The sequence below is a fragment of the Trachemys scripta genome, chromosome 4, assembly GCF_013100865.1.
Source record: "Trachemys scripta elegans isolate TJP31775 chromosome 4, CAS_Tse_1.0, whole genome shotgun sequence".
Classification (NCBI taxonomy): Eukaryota; Metazoa; Chordata; order Testudines; family Emydidae; genus Trachemys; species Trachemys scripta.
Window position 1 is genome coordinate 24,920,535 of NC_048301.1, and position 22,195 is coordinate 24,942,729.

The 22,195-nt window shown below is 41.9% G+C and overlaps 2 protein-coding genes across 3 annotated transcripts in view; one reads left to right on the forward strand and one right to left on the reverse strand.

The window, feature by feature from the left end:
• The window catches only part of CCNK (cyclin K), a 29,113-nt gene extending 19,136 nt beyond the window's left edge, over positions 1-9,977 (reverse strand). The window contains exons 1-6 of one of the 2 annotated variants that reach the window (XM_034767995.1): positions 9,832-9,977; positions 6,900-7,157; positions 5,709-5,790; positions 4,807-4,938; positions 3,329-3,434; positions 2,237-2,294 (exon numbers count right to left, since the gene is read on the reverse strand). In XM_034767995.1, coding sequence (XP_034623886.1) covers positions 2,237-2,294; positions 3,329-3,434; positions 4,807-4,938; positions 5,709-5,790; positions 6,900-7,096 — 575 coding nt within the window. In that variant the 5' untranslated portion in view covers positions 7,097-7,157; positions 9,832-9,977. Of the gene's footprint in view, positions 1-2,236; positions 2,295-3,328; positions 3,435-4,806; positions 4,939-5,708; positions 5,796-6,899; positions 7,158-9,831 lie in introns of those variants that run through there. The other variant, XM_034767996.1, reaches the window with a different exon arrangement.
• A 341-nt stretch (positions 9,978-10,318) lies between these two features.
• SETD3 (SET domain containing 3, actin histidine methyltransferase) overlaps positions 10,319-22,195 on the forward strand; it is a 74,351-nt gene continuing 62,474 nt past the window's right edge. Inside the window, exon 1 of the mRNA XM_034767994.1 lies at positions 10,319-10,482. The gene's annotated coding sequence lies outside the window, so the exon portion shown is untranslated. The remainder of the gene's footprint in view (positions 10,483-22,195) is intronic.

Genomic DNA, 22,195 nt, shown 5'->3' on the forward strand with positions numbered 1-22,195 from the left:
TAGTACTGGCCTTCACAACACCCTCTGGCAAGGAGTTGCAGAGATTGACAGTGCATTGTGTGAAAAAAATACTTTCTTGTGTTCATTTTAATCCTGCTACCTATTAATTTCATTTAGTGGCCCCTAGTTCTTGTATTATGAGAAAGAGTAAATAACACTTTCTTATTTACTTTCTCTATACCACTCATGATTTTATAGATCTCTATCACATCCTCCCCTAGTCACCTCTTTTCCAAGCTGAAAAGTCCCAGTCTTATTAATCTCTCCTCATACAGAATCCGTTTTATACCCCTAATCATTTTTGTTGTCCTTTTCTGAACCTTTTACAATTCCAATATATCTTTTTTGAGATGGGGTGACCACATCTGCATGCAGTATTCAAGATGTCAGAGTACCATGGATTTATATAGAGGCAATATGATATTTTCTGTCTTATTATCTATCCCTTTCTTAATAATTTCCAACATTCTGTTCACTTTTTTGACTGCCGCTGCACATTGAGTGGAGGTTTTCAGAGAACTATCCACAATGACTCCAAGATCTCTTTCTTGAGTGGTAACAGCTAATTTAGACCCCATCATTGTGTATGTATAGTTGGGATTATGTTTTCCAACGTGCATTACTTTGCATTTATCAACATTAAATTTCATCTGCCATTTTGTTGCCCAGTCACCCAGTTTTGTGAGATCCTTTTCTAGCTCTTCGCAATCTGCTTTAAAAACCTTCCAAGAAGTAAACTGGATTAGAATTTCCTTTCTTAATGTTGCTTCTACATCCATGGCACTTAGGTCTATGTTTATATTACAGCTAACACAGGATGCCTAGCCCTCTGCTCTGAAACCCTTTAATGGATGTTGCATAGCATTATTTTTCACAAGGTCCCATGGGATAAGTCTCACCACTCAGTGTGCACTAAGCATAGTGCAGGATCTTAAGGGCTAAGTGAAAATCTTAACCAAAGTAGCCGTAGTTTAAATCCACATTGATGACAGTATGGAACAAAGTTGCGTAAGTCCAGTAGTTTTTCCAAGGGCATTTTTCTGAATTCCAAGTATAGTGCTGTCTCAACAATACTATTGATTTTTCTGAATTTACAAGAAAAAAGTTTCTCAACTGCCATGCTGCATATTCAACCTGGGATCTGAAAGTCAAGCTAGATTCTTTCCTTCCTATGTATCACCATCTGCAATAAAGATGATGCAAGCCAAATGGTACAGTCACACCTGTGCCAGAAACCTTTCTTCAACTTATGTCACCACCATCACCCATGTAAACCAATTATCTCCATTTGGGTTGTACAGGTGTTCAAGACTGAGAATTTGAGCCTAAATCCTAATCTTGCATACCTAAAATTAAGCACCAGAGTAAAAGCGACCTATTTTCAGAGGTGCTGTGCACCCCAAGTCTGACTCAAATCAATGGGAATCATAGGTGCTTAGCGCTTTTGAACAATCAAGACCAGTTTTCTTTGGATTTCTAAAGTTAAGCACTCTAGTTAGAAATTTGAGAGTAATTACACAATTGTGTTGATGCACCAAGAAATTAGTTAGCTCGTTCTCTCTCATGTGCTGGCTCTACAGTGCTAACAGAAGTGTAGTACACTAAGTTTATTTAAGCGTCTGAGGTATGCAGAAATGACTCAATACATCTACTAAGAAGGTGCTATTTTTACATAAACATCTTCCATAGTTAAATTCAGTTGAGCTACAGCTGGTTACAATATAAAATCAAATATTTTGCCTGGGTTTTTTCCCAAGTGTTGTCTGATGAGACAGACAAACACCACTTATACCTGAACCTATTTACTGCACTGCACAATGAAAAATATAAAATATGTTGCACAAAGACTATATTTCTGGGACTGACCTCTTCCCAGGCCAAGACATTGGTTCACACCTCTCTTCCTATAGGTATTGAAAGCTCTGGGATTTGGCTATGCCCTTTCTGGCCTCACTGTATGGATTGGAAGGAAGGACTGACCATATTCCCTGATCTGGGCTTTCCCCTGAAGTTCCTGATCTAAATTTTATCCTGGAATAAGAGGAATCCCTTCAGGTAAAAGCTCTGGAGTGAGGGCAGAAGGAGCATGGCCAAACCTGTGATCCATGGACAAACATGAACTGCCTTTGGAATGGGCACGAAGACTGTGCATGATGGAGAAAGAGGTCAGGGTCCAGAATAAACTAAGAGATGGTTACTAGCTGAAATATTTAAATGTCTGGAAACTTTTTTTTACCTGTCATTTACAAATGTCCATGCCATTTGAACCAGTTTCTGAATTTTGTTTTTATCCCCTGAAAGAGAGAAACAAAAAAGTTTACTAAACTAAAAAGCTCACAAAATTTAGGTTTATAAACTGTTATAAATGGAAAGACTTCTTAAAAATGGTATCTTTGTAATATTGTAATCTTTTCAGGTATATGAGTTAAAACTGATCTGTTACGGGTGCAAACCTGTTGACATTCTAACCTCATGTTTTCATATGCTCAAAGTCCCCCAAAACATTTGCCTTTCGCACTGAATTTTTTGAGTTTTGAAAAATGGTAGGGGGACCCAGAATTGATTTGTAAGTGGGAACAAATTCAATGATTTTTTTTAAGGCAATTTAAAGTTAAATAGTTATTGTTTGGAGACTGAACAAGTAGCAGGAAAAGAACTTTTCACCTGGGCCAGTAGGCCTAGACAGGAAAGCATCAAGGAAGTTTCCACGTTATACCAGGCCAGGAAAAGAAAACCCTTAAGCCACTGGATTCAAATGATTTATACATAAGGCTGTAAGTCTATCATGGAGGTCATGGATTCCATGACTTTCCATGACCTACATGACTTCTGCAGCAACTGGTGCTCGTTCAGGGGCTGCGGTTCCTGGCCAATGGGAGCTGCGGCAGCCAGCATTTGTGCCCCTCCACCACCTAGGAGCTGCAGGGACACGGAGCCGGGTAGGGAGCCCCTGCCAGCCCCGCCAACCCTCTCGGCCCTCCCCTCCCCCCGTGACCTGTCCATGACTTGTACTAAAAATACCCGTGACTAAAACATAGCCTTATTTATACACAATAGTCATACACTGAGAAAAGTGACATGATCTCTTTAACATCTTAAAGATTGGTTTGAGCTGAGGACTGCAAGCCAAGAATACCTAAATTCTACTAGTTCTCACTCTGTGGGCTTGGAAGTCACAACCTCTGTCCCAGTTTCCTTCTGGGTTAATATGGTTAATATTTCTCTCAGATGGTTGGTGAATAGATTAAAGTTTTTAAAGAAGTACAAATCAAGTGTGCTATTTAAGAGCTGTTCAATATTGTTCAGCAATGCAACTCTTTATATTTACCTTTGAGTTGTTTGGCATATTTGAGAAGAAACTGGTATGGATGTTCCACTTGTAAATCAAACTTTATTGTTTGTAATAAGATTCTCTCCAGGACCATCACTTCCTCCTAGACAATATGACAAAGTAACCACAAAATATATAATTCCCTCTTTTATTCATGAACATTTGATGCTCATTTGAAATGTGACCTTATTTCCAATTGAATTTGTTTCGCTTCAACTTCCAGACACTGGATATTATTATGCATTTGTCTGCTAGATTATCTTTCCCCATGCAGGTATTTATAAGACTGCGATCAATTCACCTCCTAGCTTTCTCTTCAGTTATTCCCTACCATTGATGGCCCTGACCTTTCAGAGGCTGAATCGCCTACTTTAAATGTTAGCATTCCGAGATTTAACTGCACAATATGAGTTATTACTGAACCTAATTATGCTTGAATCTATTAGTTTCTCTTAAATATTCTTAACCTTTAGGGTTATTTACCAAGTGTTTACTTCAGTGAATGAAGCAACTGAATTCATATTCTCACCTCCATTCGCCCACCTCATTATCTAAAATGCCTAAAACAGATTAAAACTCCATTTTGGGGTGAGCTGTTCTACATTTGGGATGGCAGATCACAAGAGAAACACTTGGGCTAAGTTTCTGAAAAGTGAATAGGGGTTTTGGGTGCCTCAGTTGTGGCATACCCATCTGGACACTTTAAAGAGGCCTTCTTTTCAGAAAAAGTGTTAAACACCCATCCTATGAAAAACTCAGCCCCTGTAAGGTGCCTCAAGATAGGTACCTCAAAACTGCAGCATCCAAAATCACTAGTCACTTTGAAAAAAATCTTGGCCATTGATGGTGACAGCTGAGTATCAACTAAGAAAACTGAAGCTATCACAGCAAATGCAATGGCAAAGCTAACTGCTAAATAAACTATGAAATATAAGCAGCATTACTCAGAAAAGTAATACCAACAGCACATAGTGAGATTTAAAAAACTAAGATCTCCCATAATCTTTTAAAGCAATGGCATCTAATTAAAAATAAGTCATATTTCTCTGAAAAATGTGTATATACTATAGTTACAAATTAACATCTACAACTACTACAACTGAAAGAAACTAGTGCCAATTTTTTCCCCCCAGTTCGTTTACTTTGTGAATTTGACAGCATTTTATGTAGTCAATTTCACAGTTTACACTGTATAATCAATCAGTTTCTCTTTTGCTGAAAACACCTTATAAGCAACAGGAAAGCTGAAACACACTTAAATTAGACTATATATGTGGCAATATACCAGAAAATTAAATTTTAGGTTTATTTGTCTAACTTGAAGAATAAAGTTGACAGTGCCCTTTCAAATGAGAATCCAATTTTCCTTTTAGCTCAGAAGAGAAATAAAGCCTGGAAATATATAGCGTAAGTATTAACTCTGCTAAAATTAAATTAAAAGTAAAAGAATCATAAGCATGAATAAATTATTTTACCTTTGGGTCATCACCAAACTGTCCAAATTGTACATCATTTAGTAAGCTACGAGCTGTTTTGATTATATCTTTACATTTTTTTGGAGTTTCTTCAACTTTTCCTGCCAGGAAGAGACAGCAGGCTCCAGTCACCTAACAAAGAAAATTCTGTAAGAACGTCTATATTTACAATGCCGCATCTATATACTAAAAAAGAATTGTGTTTTAAGTGTCAGTTTCAACCATCAGGTTATGAGATGCTGTTTCTCAGAGAATAGTTAATAGAATTAGAAGCTCAGGCAATGATTATACGCGCAATTTAGCTTTTCCTATTTCCAAGTAAATACAACCTTTTGGAAGACAGTCTATTAAGTAGCATTTTAGTTTATTTAAAGAAATACAACCAGAGGTTTTTGTCTTGGCATAGAGAGCATTGCCTCACAAGGGGGTTTAAAAACGTAATTATACATGTAATTTGCCTTTTCTTTGACCACTTAGCCCCTGCTGCAAATCACAAATTGTTACAGATTCAATTACATTAACATAACAAAATTGTAACAGCAAGATAAAACATTTTCAATATATGGAAAATATGAGAACTAAGTAATACTTTGTGTTTAAAGCATGTCTTGTTTGATTTACAATTTAATGTAGAAACAATCACATGTAATTAAAATACGCCAAATTATCCTTATGACATACTTCTGCAACTCTGAAAAGCACAATATTAACAGAAAGCTTAAACATTTAAAGAAACAATATGTATAAACTATAACCGTGGCAAGATATTTCAGGGGATTATTCATAAACATGAGGCTTTAGTTAAGAAATGAGGCCATCAGCCTTTCTTAGTTGCCATCACTTTAAATATTGCATTCTTAAAGCAACCATGGAATTAAGACGTCAATGCTGTAAATACTTACATATCTTGGGAACTGTTTGAAGGAATGAAACATATAAAATCGATGAAAATAAATTATTCCAGTTGCCAAAGTGTCATAGTGTCTGCGCTACACAATAAGGATTTAAACAGTATAAATCAAGTTCAAAACACAAGACACATGAGAGGAAGCCAAGTCAGAGAAAAAGCCTGTTTTGAACAAATAAGCTGACTGATTCTCTAATATCTGATATTTTTAAAGTTTTGAAAGCAAGTGTGATGTTTTATCCAAAAAGTCCCACAAAAAACACAAGGTTCCTGCCCTGAGCATTTTTTTAAACTAATTCAGGTGCAGTAGATATCTAGAACAGTGTAAAAGGCATGGCTACAGAGTCAAGATAAAGTTCACCCTGGTACAGAGGGTCCATAACACCATCTGCATGACGTAAGCCCCGCACCTGACTTGGAAAAGCCAGCAATAATGGCAGGCTTGGAGAGGAGTCATGGAATTTAATGATCACAACACCCAAGCAAGTGGTGGAGGCATTGAGACCATTGTTTCAACTCAGACTGGGAGTACAGCCAAGAGAAGGGCTTTCCCTGTGGCTGACAGGTGGATTTTGCTTCCCCTTAACTCTCCATTAAAATGTGATTAAGGGCTGATGTAGCTGAAGTGAAATCCAACTTTAGTGAAGATCAAAACTATAGAAGCTAAAATTTTTAATGAGGAACTGAAGGAGGGATTATTGGTATACAAAAGTGGAAAGTAATTCCAAGTATAAGGAATGGCAAGAAGAGAAGAAGCTGGGAACAGAAGAAAAAGATGGAATAATTAGGAGAGAATATACAGAGGGGCAAAATGCACAAGAAAAGATGTAAATTCAAAAACATGCCTAAACAGAGCCTTGAAGGGAAAGACCATGAGCTTTTAATTTCTAAAATCACCACACAACTGACAGGCCACTTTTCCCCTTTATGTTGTCACTTCATTAGTTAAGATAGTTCATTTGTTACAGAAACTAGGATTCAATTAACAGAGGAAAATGTTCAAGTAGAAAAACATTAAACATCAAAGATGTTTAATTTCTACAGTGTAGTCTTATTTCAAAAACATCACTAAGATTTTTAAATTAATGACACAAATGCACAAGGACCACTCTTGGTATATTTTTTCTGGACTTTCTAATTCATAATGCTACAATCATACCCTGAAAATATCAACTCAAAAGGATACAGTCCCAGACGTGTTCCTACATCAAATATGAATCTGGCTCCTTCTCGGCGGTATCGTGCCTCAGTAGCTGGATCAAGTCCTTCTAACTGTGATGGTGTATGTGCCAGATCTTTTTTATCCCAGTACCAACATGGTTTTGTGTGGTCCAGGTTTGCCAAATTTACAGAAGGGCTGGAATTTTCTTTATTTTCCTTCATTTATTGAAGTAGAATTGTTCCTGCTTGATACGTTTTCAGACAATGGGTTTTCAGACAGCAGCTTCAAAATAATAATAATAAAAAATAATCAGATAAAACTGCAACAGACCAACATTTTTCATCCTGAGATAAGTGATATTTTTGCTATGCACACATACACTATACATGTCACAAGGTAGAATGAAAGATGACCTGAAAGAAGGGAAACATATTTGTGTATTTTTTGCTTATTAATGATGCATAAAAAAGGCTTGAAAAGTTTTTTTGAAAAGATATTTCACTTGTGAAAAATTCAGGTTTCATCTACACTGGTTTCCCCTAGTCTGTGGGCATGTGGAAAACGAAGAGAATGACGTAAATGCCAAAATAAGGAAACTTGGGCAAATAAGTGACTACAAATCTCTTATTATATTTGCTCACTTGATCTAGGGTGTATGCCATGTTTCAGAGTAGCAGCCGTGTTAGTCTGTATCTGCAAAAAGTACAGGAGTACTTGTGGCACCTTAGAACCTAACAAATTTATTTGAGCATAAGCTTTCATGGGCTACAGCCCACTTCTTCGGATGCTTCTAGCCCTAAATGGTTTAGGAACTACCTACTTGAAAAACCATTTCTCCCCCATGGCACAGTAACACATTGGATGGACATAAACAGGAGCCCTGCTGGTATAAATGAATTGGGGTCTGCAGCCAGAGCACGCCCTTCTTCGAAATCTACACCTCACTTCCACATAGACGCTCCCCGACTTACGCAAGCATTCTGTTCCGGAACACCTTGCGTAACTCTAATTCTGCGTAAGTTGGAAACGTATCTCCGACCATTACGCAAAAACAAACAAACAAATAAATAAATTCCTAATTCTAGTTTACAGAACTTTTTCCGTAAATTCAGATTTGCATAAATCAGGACTTGCATAACCCGGGGAGCGTCTGTATGTGGAATTCCACATCACCTCCATACTGGCGCACATAACAAAAGTCATGTGGGGGGAGTGGGGCCGAGGTGCTCGGAGTGTAGGAAGTGGGTCGGGAGTGGGGCCAAGTACTGGAGTGCAGGTGGGTGAGGACTCTGGCTGGGCTCTGGGGTGGGGCCGAGAATGAGGGCTCAGGGCTATGGCGGTGGGTTGGGGGCAGGGCTGGTGCTACCATTTAGGCAAACTAGGTGGTTGCCTAGGGCGCCAAGATTTGGGGGCACCAAAAAGCAGTGCCCCCAATTTTTTTTTTTTACATCGTTCCTATGCCCCCTCCCCGAGCGCACGGTCGCCGCTCCACTTCTCCTGCCTCCCAGGCTTGCAGCGCCAATCAGCTGTTTGGCGCCGAAAGCCTGGGAGGGGAGGAGAATTAGAGAGGGGCCGGCGTGCTCGGGGACGAGGCGGAGCAGAGGTGAGCTGGGGTGGCGACTCAGGGCGGGGGGGAGGGGTAGAGCTGCCGCAGGGCTGGGAAGGGGTTGCAGGCTGCCCCGGAGCTACGGTGGGAGAGAGGACTCTCCCCAGCTCTCTCTTCCGGTAGCAGCACCTGGGCTGGGGGAGTAGAGGCATCTTTCCCTTCCGCAGCCCCGAGTGCCTGCATGGCACTTAAAAGGCTGCTCTCACACAGAATGCTCTTGCTCCACACCAAGCCCCTCCACACTTTGATCCTGCTGAGCTCGGCTTACCTGCCCATATCTGGTGCAGAGGGGCAGAACCCCAAGATGTTTCTGGGGCAGGCCCAGCCCTTGTGCTGTGTCAGGGTCAGATGCAGCCTCACTGCCGTGTTGTGGATGAGGGGAGCTACAAGGGGATCTCCTACCTCTGTGCAGTCAGTGGCCTGTGCTCCCCACTACCACACTGGAGCCTCCACATTTATTGACAAATAAAATTTGCACAATTCTAAAATATTGTGTGCAGCATTTTTTATTTTTTGGTGCAGAATTCATTCAGGAGTAAAACTCTCAATCCTTTGTTTCAAGAAGTTTCCCATCAAAACCGAAACAGACAAAATCTGGTACACTCGATATTTTAACAACATTAAACTAAGTTTTATTTTAAAAATCCTCTTTATACATCACAAAAGGCACCATGAGCTCATTCCTACCCTCCTCAGTACAACACCTTCAAACATAAACCAGTTGATAAAGTGAAACTGCTCTTGGAAAAGTTCACACTACCTCCTGCCTCATAGCCAGCAAAGAAATATTGATTTAATCCAACGTACAGTCTTGACTATCCTTCTCCTACCTGTGACACAAATAGCACACCCGAACCGAAAAGCAATGTTATGTTTTTTATGACACCAGGCTCCCTCAAACACGGGAATTCAGGGAGACGCCGAACTAAGTAAGAGAAACAGCGCACAAGGCCGGCTGGCCCGGTAGCCGTGTTTGCACGCATATTTCCACCGAGCCCCTCCCCAACTCCACGGTCCCCCGCACCGCAAGCTCTCAACCGCGCCGACTCAGCCCCAGGCTTGCGCCCACCCCACCGCCCCAATCCCCCGCTGCCTCAGGGCCACCGACCACAGCCACCCCCGCCATTTTTTGGCCAGGATCTCAGTTTGCGCCTCACTCCATACCCAGCGGCCTGGCCACAGCATCCCTCCCCACTATCACAGCCCCTTCTCCTCAGCGCCCCGGCCCTCGCTCCAGACCCAGGAGTCGAGTCCCCTCCCCACGGCGTTCCAGTCCCCATTCACCCAGCCCTGAGCCCCTCGTCACCCCCAATACCACTCTGAGAGACGCTCCCCTCGAGAAACACTCACCAATCAAGCACGCGAGGGTCCCACAACACAGCGAGGCCACTAACGACAACGACACCTTCGCTCCCTGCGCGGCGCCATCTTGGGAATCGGACCAAGTCGCTCCCGTACGTCACTGCGTCAGCGTCGCGAGGGCACGGCGCCCACGTTCCCACCGACCAATGAGAATCATAGCCATAGCTCTAACTTCCACCCTTCTCCGTCACACGCTGAGCTGAACAGGTCTGTGCGCACCCTACCGCGGTAGTGTCGAGGAAGACCAATCAGGGAGCAGAATCGAGAGGATTGCAGGCCACTTCAACCAATAGGAATCGAAAGTGGTAGGAGGCATTCTCACCAACCGGGAGTGGCCTGGCCCCTAGTCCCTGTTTCCGCTACTCCCAGTGGGTGAGCGACAGGGGCGGTGGCGAGAGGGCGGCCTATGGGATTGGTTGGTTGTGGCAGAGCTGGGGGCGGGCCCGCTGTGTGGGTGAGACTCAGCCAATGGCGGCAGCGGGGTGGGATCAGTGGGCGGGCCGGGCGTTGGGAGTGTGGGGCTCGGGTTAGCTCGGCCGCCACCTCCCCCCTTCCCCGGGCAGCGGACGGTGTCCGGTGAGAAACGTGGGCGACTCCGCGCTGTTTCCAAGAGGAGGCGCCGTCGCGGTCTCGCGGGAGGTAGGGACCCACCGAGCGCTCCGTCCTCGTCTTCTTTTTTTGGGGGGGTGCAGTCCCCCGCCCACCAGCCCTCTCATCCCTTGGCTGGGCACGGGGCGCTGCCCCCTCACATCACCTATGCCCCGCACGGGCCAGCCTCCCCGGGAGCAACTCTCTCCCCCCCATTCCCCCTACGCATCCACTCAGCGCCCAGGCCTCGCCACCCGCTCCCCCCCAGCGCCACTCTGAGCTCGCTCCACCCCGTGACTCTCCCTCTCTCAACTGCCGCCCCCATTTCTCCTAGGGGTACCTTGACCTCACCCCATCCTCTGTGTCACCTTCCCTCCGGTGCGGGAACAGCTTCGCCCGCCCGTCTCCTCTGCTGGGAGCACCCCGCACCGAGCACCCCCGTCCTCGTGCGCTGATCGCTGAAAACCTGCTTCCCGCACCCGCCGTCTTGGTGGGACAGGCTGTCCTCCTCCTTCCCATCCGCCCCGTCTTCCTCCTCTCGTCTGTTCCTCTCACGCACCCACTTGCAGTTCCCCCTTCTCATCCCTCTCCTACTCTCAGCCCGATTCCTTCTGGGGGTGCTGCAACGCTCAGGCCGCTCACCCACCACTCCACCTTGCTCCTCTCATGGGAATCACTACCCTGCTCTGTCCCCCATTTTGCCTTTTCTCTTCTGCTTCCCACTCACTGTCTTTCTGGAAGGAGACAACGCTGACCGAGATGGGCAGCACTTCATCACATGTGCTGCAGCTCTCCCACTTGCTGCTTGTCTATTTCCCTCTCCCAGTGTCTTGTTAGGGGAGGAGAGAAAAACATTACATCCCAAGCCCACATGCTACTCACTGCCCTGTATCTATGTGTGGATGTTTTGCTTTAATACCCATTTGTAGGCTCTGGAGGTATGAGATTTTCTTCACTTCTATGAAAACTGGAGGCAATTAAATCCACTTCCTCTCATTCATCTTCCTTCCCTTGCTCCTCCCTCCAAAAAAGTGATAGCAAGGGTGGAGAGTGAAAGTAAACAAATTGCTTAACTTGACTTCTCCATGATGTTGTCCCTCCTTTTTTGATTACAGGGTTCACATGTTTTAAAAATGTTTAAATCAGCTCCCCCTTCCTCTTTGCTTTCCATAATTCTCCCACACCTCCAATTTTCTGGGTCCATCTCTGTAGTGTTTCTGCTCATATGTGAGAGTCTAGTTTCCTGCTTCATAAGCAGGTGAGCAGGAGGAGGCTCAGATTCACTGATCAATAATTTAACTTTGGTTTGTACCATTTTAAGCACTCTTTTGTTCTCTCTTCTCCCATCCACTTTGTGGCTTTGTATTTTATTTTATTTCATTTTTTGTAAAAGAATTAAGTCCAGCAACTGAAAGACCCTGAATGATTTAAGCAAAGTATCTTTTAAATTGATTGATCTGCTGGGGTATTATTTCTCCATGAGTCTCTGTGTTGCAACCTTCCCAACTCAGTACTGAAGCTGCTGCTGAAACTGATGCCATGGCAAAGCTGTTTCTACAACTTCTTTTCCTGCTCAAAGAGGATTGGTTTAGACTAAAGTACCACTTGAAAAAAATATAAAGATGAATTCATACTGCTGTTCTCTTCCACAGTAAAATGGCAGGCTGTGATCTCCCCAAATGTTCCATTTTACCTGTGAAATAAATACTTCTCCCTTTTTCTCCTCCCAATCTGTGATGTTCAGTCCACATTTCAGACCAATGGCTAAACTTAGGCTTCAGTAGCTGGCAAAAGGGGAAAGCCTGTGTTCTGAAGGAAGGGGAAAGGACTTTTTTCCTTATTAAGGTGACTTAATGGAGAAATGTACTGTTTTTTCAGAGAAGCAGTCTTGTTAATGTGTAAATAAATAGCAAAATACTTACTTTTTATTGTACTATGCACTGAATATCGTTTACTGTTTCATTTGTTTTTGAAAACAACATAGTATAAAGAAGCTACTCTAGGTGTATGGATGAATGTGATGTTTCAGATATTATCCAAATGTCTGGCTCCTAATTAAAACTAGACAGCCGCTCAGTAAACTACAAATACACAGAGAATATGTCTTCAGGGGCAAAAAGGGTGTGTTTTGTCAATTGTGTTAGCTCAGTCAGGTTAATTTAACATGACAACTTCGGACATGCTAGTCTGCATTTTAACAGGGCTTTTCAATTGTGTTAATTGGATTGAGCTAACACAATTGAAAAACATACCCTTTTGCCTGTCAAAGCAGGGCCAGGGATAGTTTTAGGATTTCAGCCAAAATGTAAGCACATAGAATCAAAATACTCGCATGTCCAAGTAAAGGTGGACTGAGCTACAGACTGGATGCAGAGTTGAATTTCTCAAAGTCCTCTCTACTGACAAATACTGTATTTGTTTTAACAACAAAAACAAAACGGTCTATCCGTATATATGAGATGCATGCATCTTTATTAGCAGTATTGTTCAGTATTTGTATAGTGCAAGAATGTGTGATTAGAATTATGGGGATTTCCCTACCAGATCCATAGTGCAGATTGCACTGAATTGTACATTTAAAGCAGGTTTTAAATCAATTAATCAAACATTAAGCTTTACACAGATGCTTATGTAGACTTGTCCCACTGTTATTAAAAAACTATGTCAATGTATGCTCACAAGGGGCCAAATTAAGGTTGCACAGGTAATGTTCATTTTTGGATATAATACAGCAGGGGTAGGCAACCTATGGCACGCGTGCCAAAGGCGGCACGTGAGCTGATTTTCAGTGGCACTCACACTGCCCGGGTCCTGGCCACCGGTCCGGGGGCCTCTGCATTTTAATTTAATTTTAAATGAAGCTTCTTAAGCATTTTAAAAACTTTATTTACTTTACATACAACAATAGTTTAGTTATATATTATAGATGTATAGAAAGAGACCTTCTAAAAACATTAAAATGTATTACTGGCACGCGAAACCTTAAATTAGAGTGAATAAATGAAGACTCGGCACACCATTTCTGAAAGGTTGCCGACCCCTGTAATACAGTATGATTGTGTCACATGTACATTCATAGATGTTTAAACTATTTTATCAAGGTGTGTTTTTACTCTAATCTAGTTGAGGTTTGAATTAAAGTTATATATGTGAATGTGTCTTGCCCTTTTCCCCTCTGCTCCTGTGCAGCCCTGAACACATCTCTACTGTACTCTTCATCTGCTCTAATCCAACCCACACCCTGACTCCTGTCTCCCTCCTCCTCTGTTTCTATCCAACCCACCTACCCCAGCTGCTGCTTGCCTCCATTTCTCAACCCTCTGGTCCTGTTCTTTCCCCTCTCTGCTACACCATGCTATGGTTTCTGCAACTTCTGCACCTTGTCTCCTCTACTCCTCCCTCCGAATCCATCTGCATTCCTGTCAGGAACCACCTTTCTTCTGCTTCTTGCACCAGCAAAAGGGGCATTGAGAGCAGAGGAGAGACAGTTTTGCAACTCTCAGTTCCAGTGTCCTGCTTCACAGTGGACTCTGGCAGTCATCAGTTGCAGGGAAAATCCTTCTTAGCCCCTCTGGCCTTGGGCTGGAGCATGCTCAGTAGACACAATCCTGGGAGAATTTAGCTGTCAAACTCTAAGTCACCGCTGATCATGTGCAAATTGAGACATTTCAGAGTCTCATAAGGTGATCAAGTTTGGGCAAATTACCATGGGAAGGGCAAAGGCACATCCCTGACACCAAAGTCCCAATGCTGAATTTCAAGTCCTTGCTCCAAAATATGGAAGTGCTAGTTTCTCAATGAAATGACTTAAGAATTTTTTTTAAAACATCTTCTTTTCCCCCAGTTTTGTTCTCTGAAACAGTTGAATGGTTTCAGCTGAAATTTTGTAGAAAAATTTAGCCTGAGGCAGACTCATGACATAGGAAACTTAGCCCTAATGGTTAAAGTTTGGTAAAGTTATAAACAACTTAAAACAAGGTTTTATAATGGTGCTGGGCAGTCTTAACCATAAGTGTCATTATTTGCACCAGTTATAATAGTTTCCTGATGTTATTCTTACATCCTGATTCACTTGGACCTGAAAATAATTAATCAGTTGAGATTGGCAAATTCATTCCGGAACACTATTCATTTGTATCCCCTATATATCATTGGCATTATTTTCAGCTTTTCTTGACTGGTAAGTCTAATATGTTTGGGCTAAAAAGCTTTGGCAGAATTTAGAAGAATGTAATTCAGAGTTCAAGAGATGAAACTTGGTATTCTAAAAAGTATTTGGAATTGGATTTTACTCTACTACTTTTTGTATCAGTTTAAGAAGTACTGACCAAAAAAATGGACAGTAGAGAGAACGTCACTGTGGTAAGAGGCAAGGAATATATTTTCTTTGCTTCATAAATTTACTTCTGAATTATAATATTCTAGTTTAGAATGACATATCAAACACCAAATAGAACACCATTAAAAAAAAACATTTTTTAAACTCTTTTCTTTATATTTAAGCTAGAAGGGTGATTCTGAGGTCAAAGCCATATTTAGACTTTACTTTTTCTATGTTAGTCTTTCTGTGTGAAATTCTGGTCTAATTCTTCCTTGTGAGGAGGTACACATTTAAGATATGATATACAGTGGTCTAGTTATGCAGCACCCAACAGAGGTAAATCAATATGTACCTTTCTCCCTTTGTAAGCAGTTAGTGCAAATACCTGTATCTTCCATTTTTTCTTTTTATAATTTCAAAAATTCTTTAATCCATGCTTTATAACAAAACCTGCAAATCTCTTTTATATCCAGGTTGTAATCCTAGATCACCTTGATCGATTGGTCCATCAGCCCTCACAGAGAGAGCACCCAATCACAACACATCATTTGTGGTATTTTAGCCAGTTCTTCAGCCACCCACTGGCCAGGCTGTCAGTGTCACCGGACACCCAATCAGCATAAGGCACTGCAGCCCAGAACCCCTGAGCAATCCGCCAGCCTCAGCCTCCCACGTAGTTGGGATTACAGGTGCCACACCACTGTGTCCAACATAATCCCAGATATTAGGACAAATGTAACTTCAGTATGTTCAGTTTTGCTGCTGTTGGAGTGAGCAGTCAAAAAGAGGGCTTCAATTCAGGAAATACCACTTTCCATAGTTGAGGTAAATGAGGGCTACATTTTTGTAAAATGTTAGCATCTCCTTTTTTCATATATAGCTAAATGTTAAAAATATGAAGAAATAGTTTCTACAATTAAACTGCCATTCATTTGTTTAATTGTTTTAAATTAGAATGATATAATGTAGCAATTAGAATAGCAGATTTTAGGAAATATTGGAGTATATGGCAAGCCATTTATAGAGTTACTTTGAGAGGTGGTTGGATTCTGGAGTAATATGACAATTTGAGTTCTCTAGGACCAAAGCAGATCAGGCATGTTGTTTTCTAATGTTGAGAAAATGGATTAGTTACCTCTGGTTGCCACCTATTAGATAGAAATTAAAGCTAGCCTTGTATGAGTTAACCTCCTTGTCCTTTCAGACAGGAAGTAAGTACTACAGCTGTGGTTGACCAAAGGTGAGGCCACTATGCAGATGACAGCCTTAAAATTAAGAGATGGGCTCACTCTGTATTCAGATGCTTTGAAATGATTAAGTGGCACTGGAACAAAGATGATGATAATAAAAATCCTTTAGCCTTCAGTTCTGCTGATTGGAACACTATCTGATTTCTTAAGCTTTCTTTTACTACCTAAGACTTGAGAATTACTTCACTTGCACCATACTTAGAAGTAGTGACTTCTGAAAGGATGAAAAAAATTTCACTTACTGGCTGACATTTGCACGTTTTTCTGATAATTGACACAAGAATGTACTGTAATTCTTACCAAAGCCCAGAAGTCCTCTGTAAATTCACATGAATTATTTCTTGTATTACATTATGCTAAATATGTGGCCTTTACTGACTTTATTTTTTTGCTGTGATAAGCACAATAGTTTGTTGAAAGCTAACCTGGGGGTTTCTAAGAACATCTCAACTATCCATTGTATTCAGAGGTGTTTCTAGTTCTGCACGACCTAATAGTTAGGATCCTACCAAATTCACAGGCCATTTTGGTGAATTTCACGGGCATGGGATTTTAAAAATCATAAATTTCATGATTTCACCTATTTAAATCTGAAATTTCACAGTTATAATTGTAGGGATCCTGACCCAAAAAGGAGCTGTGGAACGGTTGCAAAGTTATGGGGGCGGGGGAAGGGGTTGCAGTACTGATACCCTTACTTCTGCGCTGCTGCTGCTGCCTTCAGAGCTGGGCAGCTGGAGCGCGGCAGCTGCTGGCTGGGAGCCCAGTTCTGAAGGCAGAGTCACTGCCAACAGCAGCGCAGAAGTAAGGATGGCATGGTATGGTATTGCCACCGTTTCTTCAATTTAAGAGGAAGCAATAACTTGTATTTGGATCACTAGGTGGGAGGTAACATCTTAAACAAAGTTACATCTTAAAACAAAGTTAACATTTAGTTCATCATTAATAAGGCTCCATGTTTGTCAAGGAAGTCACGGATTCTGTGACTTTCCGTGACTTCTGCAGCGGCCAGTGCATCTGGCCCGGGAGCCGCCTGAGCAGCTCAGGCAGGCCCTGGGCCAGGCACACCGGCCACTGCTGGGGCAGTCTTGCCCTCGCCCTCCAGCAGCAGGAGTTTGGGTGTGAGGGGGAGATTCAGAGCTGGGGATTGGGGTGCTTACCAGAAGGGCGACAGCAACTGCAGAAGGGGGCTTGGGGCGGAGCGGCGGCAGCAGCACGTGGAGCTAGGAGGTGGGGTCCCCGCTTCCCAGGAGCCAGGTAGGGAGCCAGCCCCACCAACACCCCCCCTCCCAGGCTGCAAGCCACCCCCCGCCCCCACAGCACCCCTGGCACACACCCCCTCCCGGGTACCTGCTCCCCCCGTCCGAGCACCCGTAACATCCCTGGGTAGTGACTCTTCCCCCCCCGGACCTGCGGCGCCACCCCCAGGCCTCGACCCCCCTCCCCAGCACCCGCAGTGCTCTCCCTCCCCCCCAGGCCACCCTTCCGAGCTGCTCCCCTGCCCCCCCAGTTTTAGTCAGGAGTATATAGATATAGTAAAAGTCATGGATGTGGTGAGCTTCAAAGCTGGGATGAGCCCATTGCATTTCTGTAAAGGCCCATGGAATTGGGGAGGAGCACATTTACTCTGAGATAGACTGAGTCTACCTGTCCAGTGGCAGGGACAGATGTGAGATGCCAGCATGGTAGCTCAGAATAATTGCCTGGAAAGGAGCAGCCTGGCAGGCAGTGGTAAAGCACTTCAGCCACTTTCTCCTTGTATCCTAACTAAGGATGGACAGAAAGATGTTGAGGAAAAAATTAACAACCGGCACAAGAATGTCTCACGTCAGGCCCAATAGCCTAATAAGCTGTAGTCCTTGCCATTAAGTATATTTAGCCTTAAATCTGTTCCTTGGAGACATCTCAATTAACTGAATTATGCAGTGTGGCATAGTTTTGTATCTTTTATTTTATTGGTTATAAGTTGAAAAAGAGAACTCTTAAAAATCCCTGCAATATTGGAAAAAACTTTTCTTACCAAGCTCTAATGTTATGTGAAGCAGGAATACAATTCTGGAGCTGTAAAAGGAAAAAGCAAATGAAAAATACTAGTGTGCTGAGATACCTATTTCTCTGCATTTTCAGAGCATTTGTACGAAGTACTAAAAGGTTGTGTGTGTTTATCTTCAGGTCACCATTAAAAAAAGTAATATACAGAGGAATTGATGGCTTAGGAAACTCTTAATGAATATAAGGCATTTCTGCCTCTAGGTTGGCAGATTATATCAAGTTGAACAACAAGGAGTCTGGATGCATCCGAAGAAGTGAGGTTTTTACTCACGAAAGCTTATGCCCAAATAAATCTGTTAGTCTTTAAGGTGCCACCAGACTCCTTGTTGTTTTTGTAGATCAGACTAACACGGCTACCCCCTGATACTTATCAAGTTGAGGTTAGTAGAAACCAAAAGTTTTTGGATGGTCTGTGTGAAACAAGTGAGTGTGTCTCGGTTCAGTTTCCAGTGGACTGACCCCACTAGCACAGTGAGCACAATTGCTTCTCATGTTTGGCAACCTTGGGAAAGAATCCAGTAGCTACATCAGAATGGAGACTGAACTACTTCTTGCTCCTACAGGTGGTCACTCTATGGCAGTGGTTCCCAAACTTTAACAACCTGTGAACCCCTTTCACTAAAATATCAAGTTTCGCAAACCCCCTCCTAAAAATGAATATTTCCAGGGATTTTCTCCTTTACCTGAGTATAAATTATAAAAGCAGTGATCTTGGAAATATAAAATTTGTTTTTATGACTTGCTTATTACACACTATTTATTATTATTTATCATTACAGTATTTTTATTACATTATGAAAATGGCAACACTCTTCCGAGATCTCACTTTCTAGCTTGTATCACTTTGAATAAACCTGTTATAAGACAAGGCTCATATGTTTCATCAAGGAGTATCAGATGTGGAACAGCATGAAGGTATTTAAGAAGCCAACTCAAAGAGTTCCTCCTACACAAGATCTTGAGCAGTCCAGGCAAACAATGCACATTACAACAAAGCTTAAACTTGTTCTTCATAATAATTTTTAAAAAAATATTAGCTACCTATTTAATTAAAAAAACCAAAAAACAACAAAATCCGCCTTCCTTTCCATTTCTTATAAGGAGTCTTGAAGTTTAAAACTCCTCAGTGTGATAGATATGCTTGCTTTGATTTGCTTACTCTTGGAAGTCCAGGGGCTCCGGGCTGCTGGCTCTGTGTTGGGATCCCTAGGGACAGCTCTGTCCGCCATTACAGAATTTTTTTCACGAGAACCCCGTGTAGCCCCCAGAGGTTCACAAACCCCAGTTTGGGAACCACTGCTCTATGGCAGTGCCATGGAAGCTTATACTATTGTTACAATTACACAATTATAGCGTAGGGCCTATAATTTAACAATGTTGCAACTTCACTGTGCTAGTATCCCAGAAGGCAGTAGTATAAGACAGGATTCAGGTGTCTGTAGTATTGCTATCTGACTCTGAATAAAGATAGATGATGTGGTAAAAATACCCGAGTCCTGTCTGTACTACAACCAGCACTGCTGTTAACACTTCTGGAGATAGAGCAGTGGTGAATTATGGATCTTAAATTTGCAGTTGTAGAAACAGCTCTGCTATGTGTATTTTGTGTTTACACAGAGGACTTCAGTTTCCAGGGCTATCAATTGGGCATCTTTCATAATCGCCGAATTCATATCTGGAGACAAAAGTAGCATGTGTTTACAGTGGTTTTAAATATTAGCACATGAACGTTTGGTAGAAAATGTTACCTAATAGGTGACTTCTTAATTATGCAAAAACTTGGTTTAACTGGGCAGGTTTAACTAGTCCACAAGGGACACTTTCTTTTGGCAGTCACCATTCCCCCTTTCCCCCCCCCCCATCTATATATCTATCTCCATGGCAGTCTCCATTAACTAATAAGTGTAGACTTATTTGGAAGGGTTTTTTGGTACTGTTTGAATTGGAGAGAAACATTTCCAGTTAGATTAGATGAAACATGTTTCCCATTCTTCCAGCACGAAGCATACGAGCAATTTGTTCCCAAACAATCCAAATGTATTTTACAGCTGGATTGATTGAAGCTCAAGGAAGTCATGTGATGTCCTTGTGCCCCCGTCACCAGCCCAGCTGTAAAACTGGGTAAAAGCACAGGACCTTTTTGAAAAACAGATGCTGTATCTGACTTGGAGTTTTCTGGCTAAATAATCAAAACTAAAACATTGCATCAAGAATAAAACTTTTAGATACTGTGTTGAGTAGTTTAAAAAATTGAAACAAATGCATAGACTTGTAAAAAATCATTCATGACTTCTGCAAATTATCTTGCAGTGTATATATGAAGTAGCAACCTGAAGTGTGCTGTATGGGCTTCTGTCATTGACTAAATGGTGTTACCACCAAGTCTGCTTAAAACCTCTTACTGGGGAAAGGGAAAGGGAAAGAAACTGATACTTTGGGAAGCACTTACAATCGTGGGCATAGCTTTTTTGCTATCTTTTTAAACAGCCTATTCCGTCTACTGATGAAAACATCAGCGGAAAATGATTTCCTCACTTGGGTCATAGTGTACTTTAAGAGTAAGGGTTGCTGGTGTATTAGAATAGTTCACAGTACAAACCTACATGAATTAGTTATCAAGCACGTTCATATTATTCCTAGCATTATTGACCTTGAGATTAAATAGGGAGAGTGAAGGGGAAAGCAACTGTTAATTTTTTATTTAATTTTTAGTATGGCATTATTGAATTGCATTTGTTTTTATATTAGTGCTTGCCTTGTTTTTCAGAGTAGTGATAGCTTTGGTATGAAGTTAGTTTTGGGGTCTATTGTTGTACACACTTGACACATTTCTCCTCATACTTTAGAAAAATGTCCTTATTTAACCTTTAAATCAGATTTAGCTTTTTTTTGCACATTCATGTATGGGGGAACATTAGGTGTTCTATTGCCCTCTGTTAAAAATGGGCTCTTTTATGTGGGCATTTACATGTTACAGGAACTATATTGTCTATGAGCTGGTCACAGCAGCACTGAGTAAAACCGTAGTATTGACTTATGTGGCATTGTCACAATATTTTTCTTCCTCAAAGTATGTACTATAGAGAAGAATCTTACACTGGTATCATTGTTGTCATGGCAAATCACAAAGGGACATAGCCTCCTTGCAGATTGAGCACCATTCGGGTAGATCTCAAGCTAGATGTTTGAGATAAACTGAATATCCTATCAGCATGTCAATCAATGGTGGTCTTACCACACCAACAAAGCTTTTGGCGACCACATGATTGCTGGGCATAAAGTGGTATTCCTTGGTAAACACACTTTGGAATTTGTTGATCTTCTATCCTAATAATGTGTCCGTACTAAGAAAACCACCAAAACCAAACCAGGCCTGATGGAGGTGGTTGGGTTCAGTTTAAAATATGCTCATTTCTAATCTTGTCCTGCCACTTAATGTGGAGCAGCTGACAAAGATGATGAGAATCAAAAACATCAATCCAGTGCTCTTTAGCCTTTCTCGGTGCCCACGTTTCACTGTTTTACAACAGAGTTGGTATATTTGTAGTTCTACAGATCCTCATCTTTCTGGCAAGCTTGAAGTCATGCTGTACCACAGAGGCTGGTGAAAGGCCCGAAACATGCTATACAAGTGTCCACATATTTTGAGCATTCTCCAGCAAAGTCTATGGTGCTACCCAAGATTTTGACCTTTGCTATCTATTTGTTGTCCTATCTGGATAGGTTATTAACACTGAGCTTGTTGTAATTTGGACCTAGAGGCTGCTTGATGGTAATGACCAGGGACTTAGATTTATCTGGCGTAATAATCAGACCTAATGCGTGCTGTTTCTTGCCCAACCGATCCACCCATTAACTGCAGTGATTCACCAAACTGAGCAGTAGTAGGGGATATTATTGACTGCTTTTATAAAATACTAAAATTTGTGTTCAGGAAATACATGGTCTCACCTCATGAGTCTGAAAGTGTTTAGGAAAATAGCTGTTTTGTGTTGGGATTGGGCAAGATGTAAATAATGACGGGAGAAGCTTTTTGGGATCCAGGCATATGTATTGTGACGTCTATTCAGCATTACTCCAGAGATTCAAAATGTTTAGTGAAAAGCTAGACTGCATGCTAATGCAAGGAACGCTGTGTGTG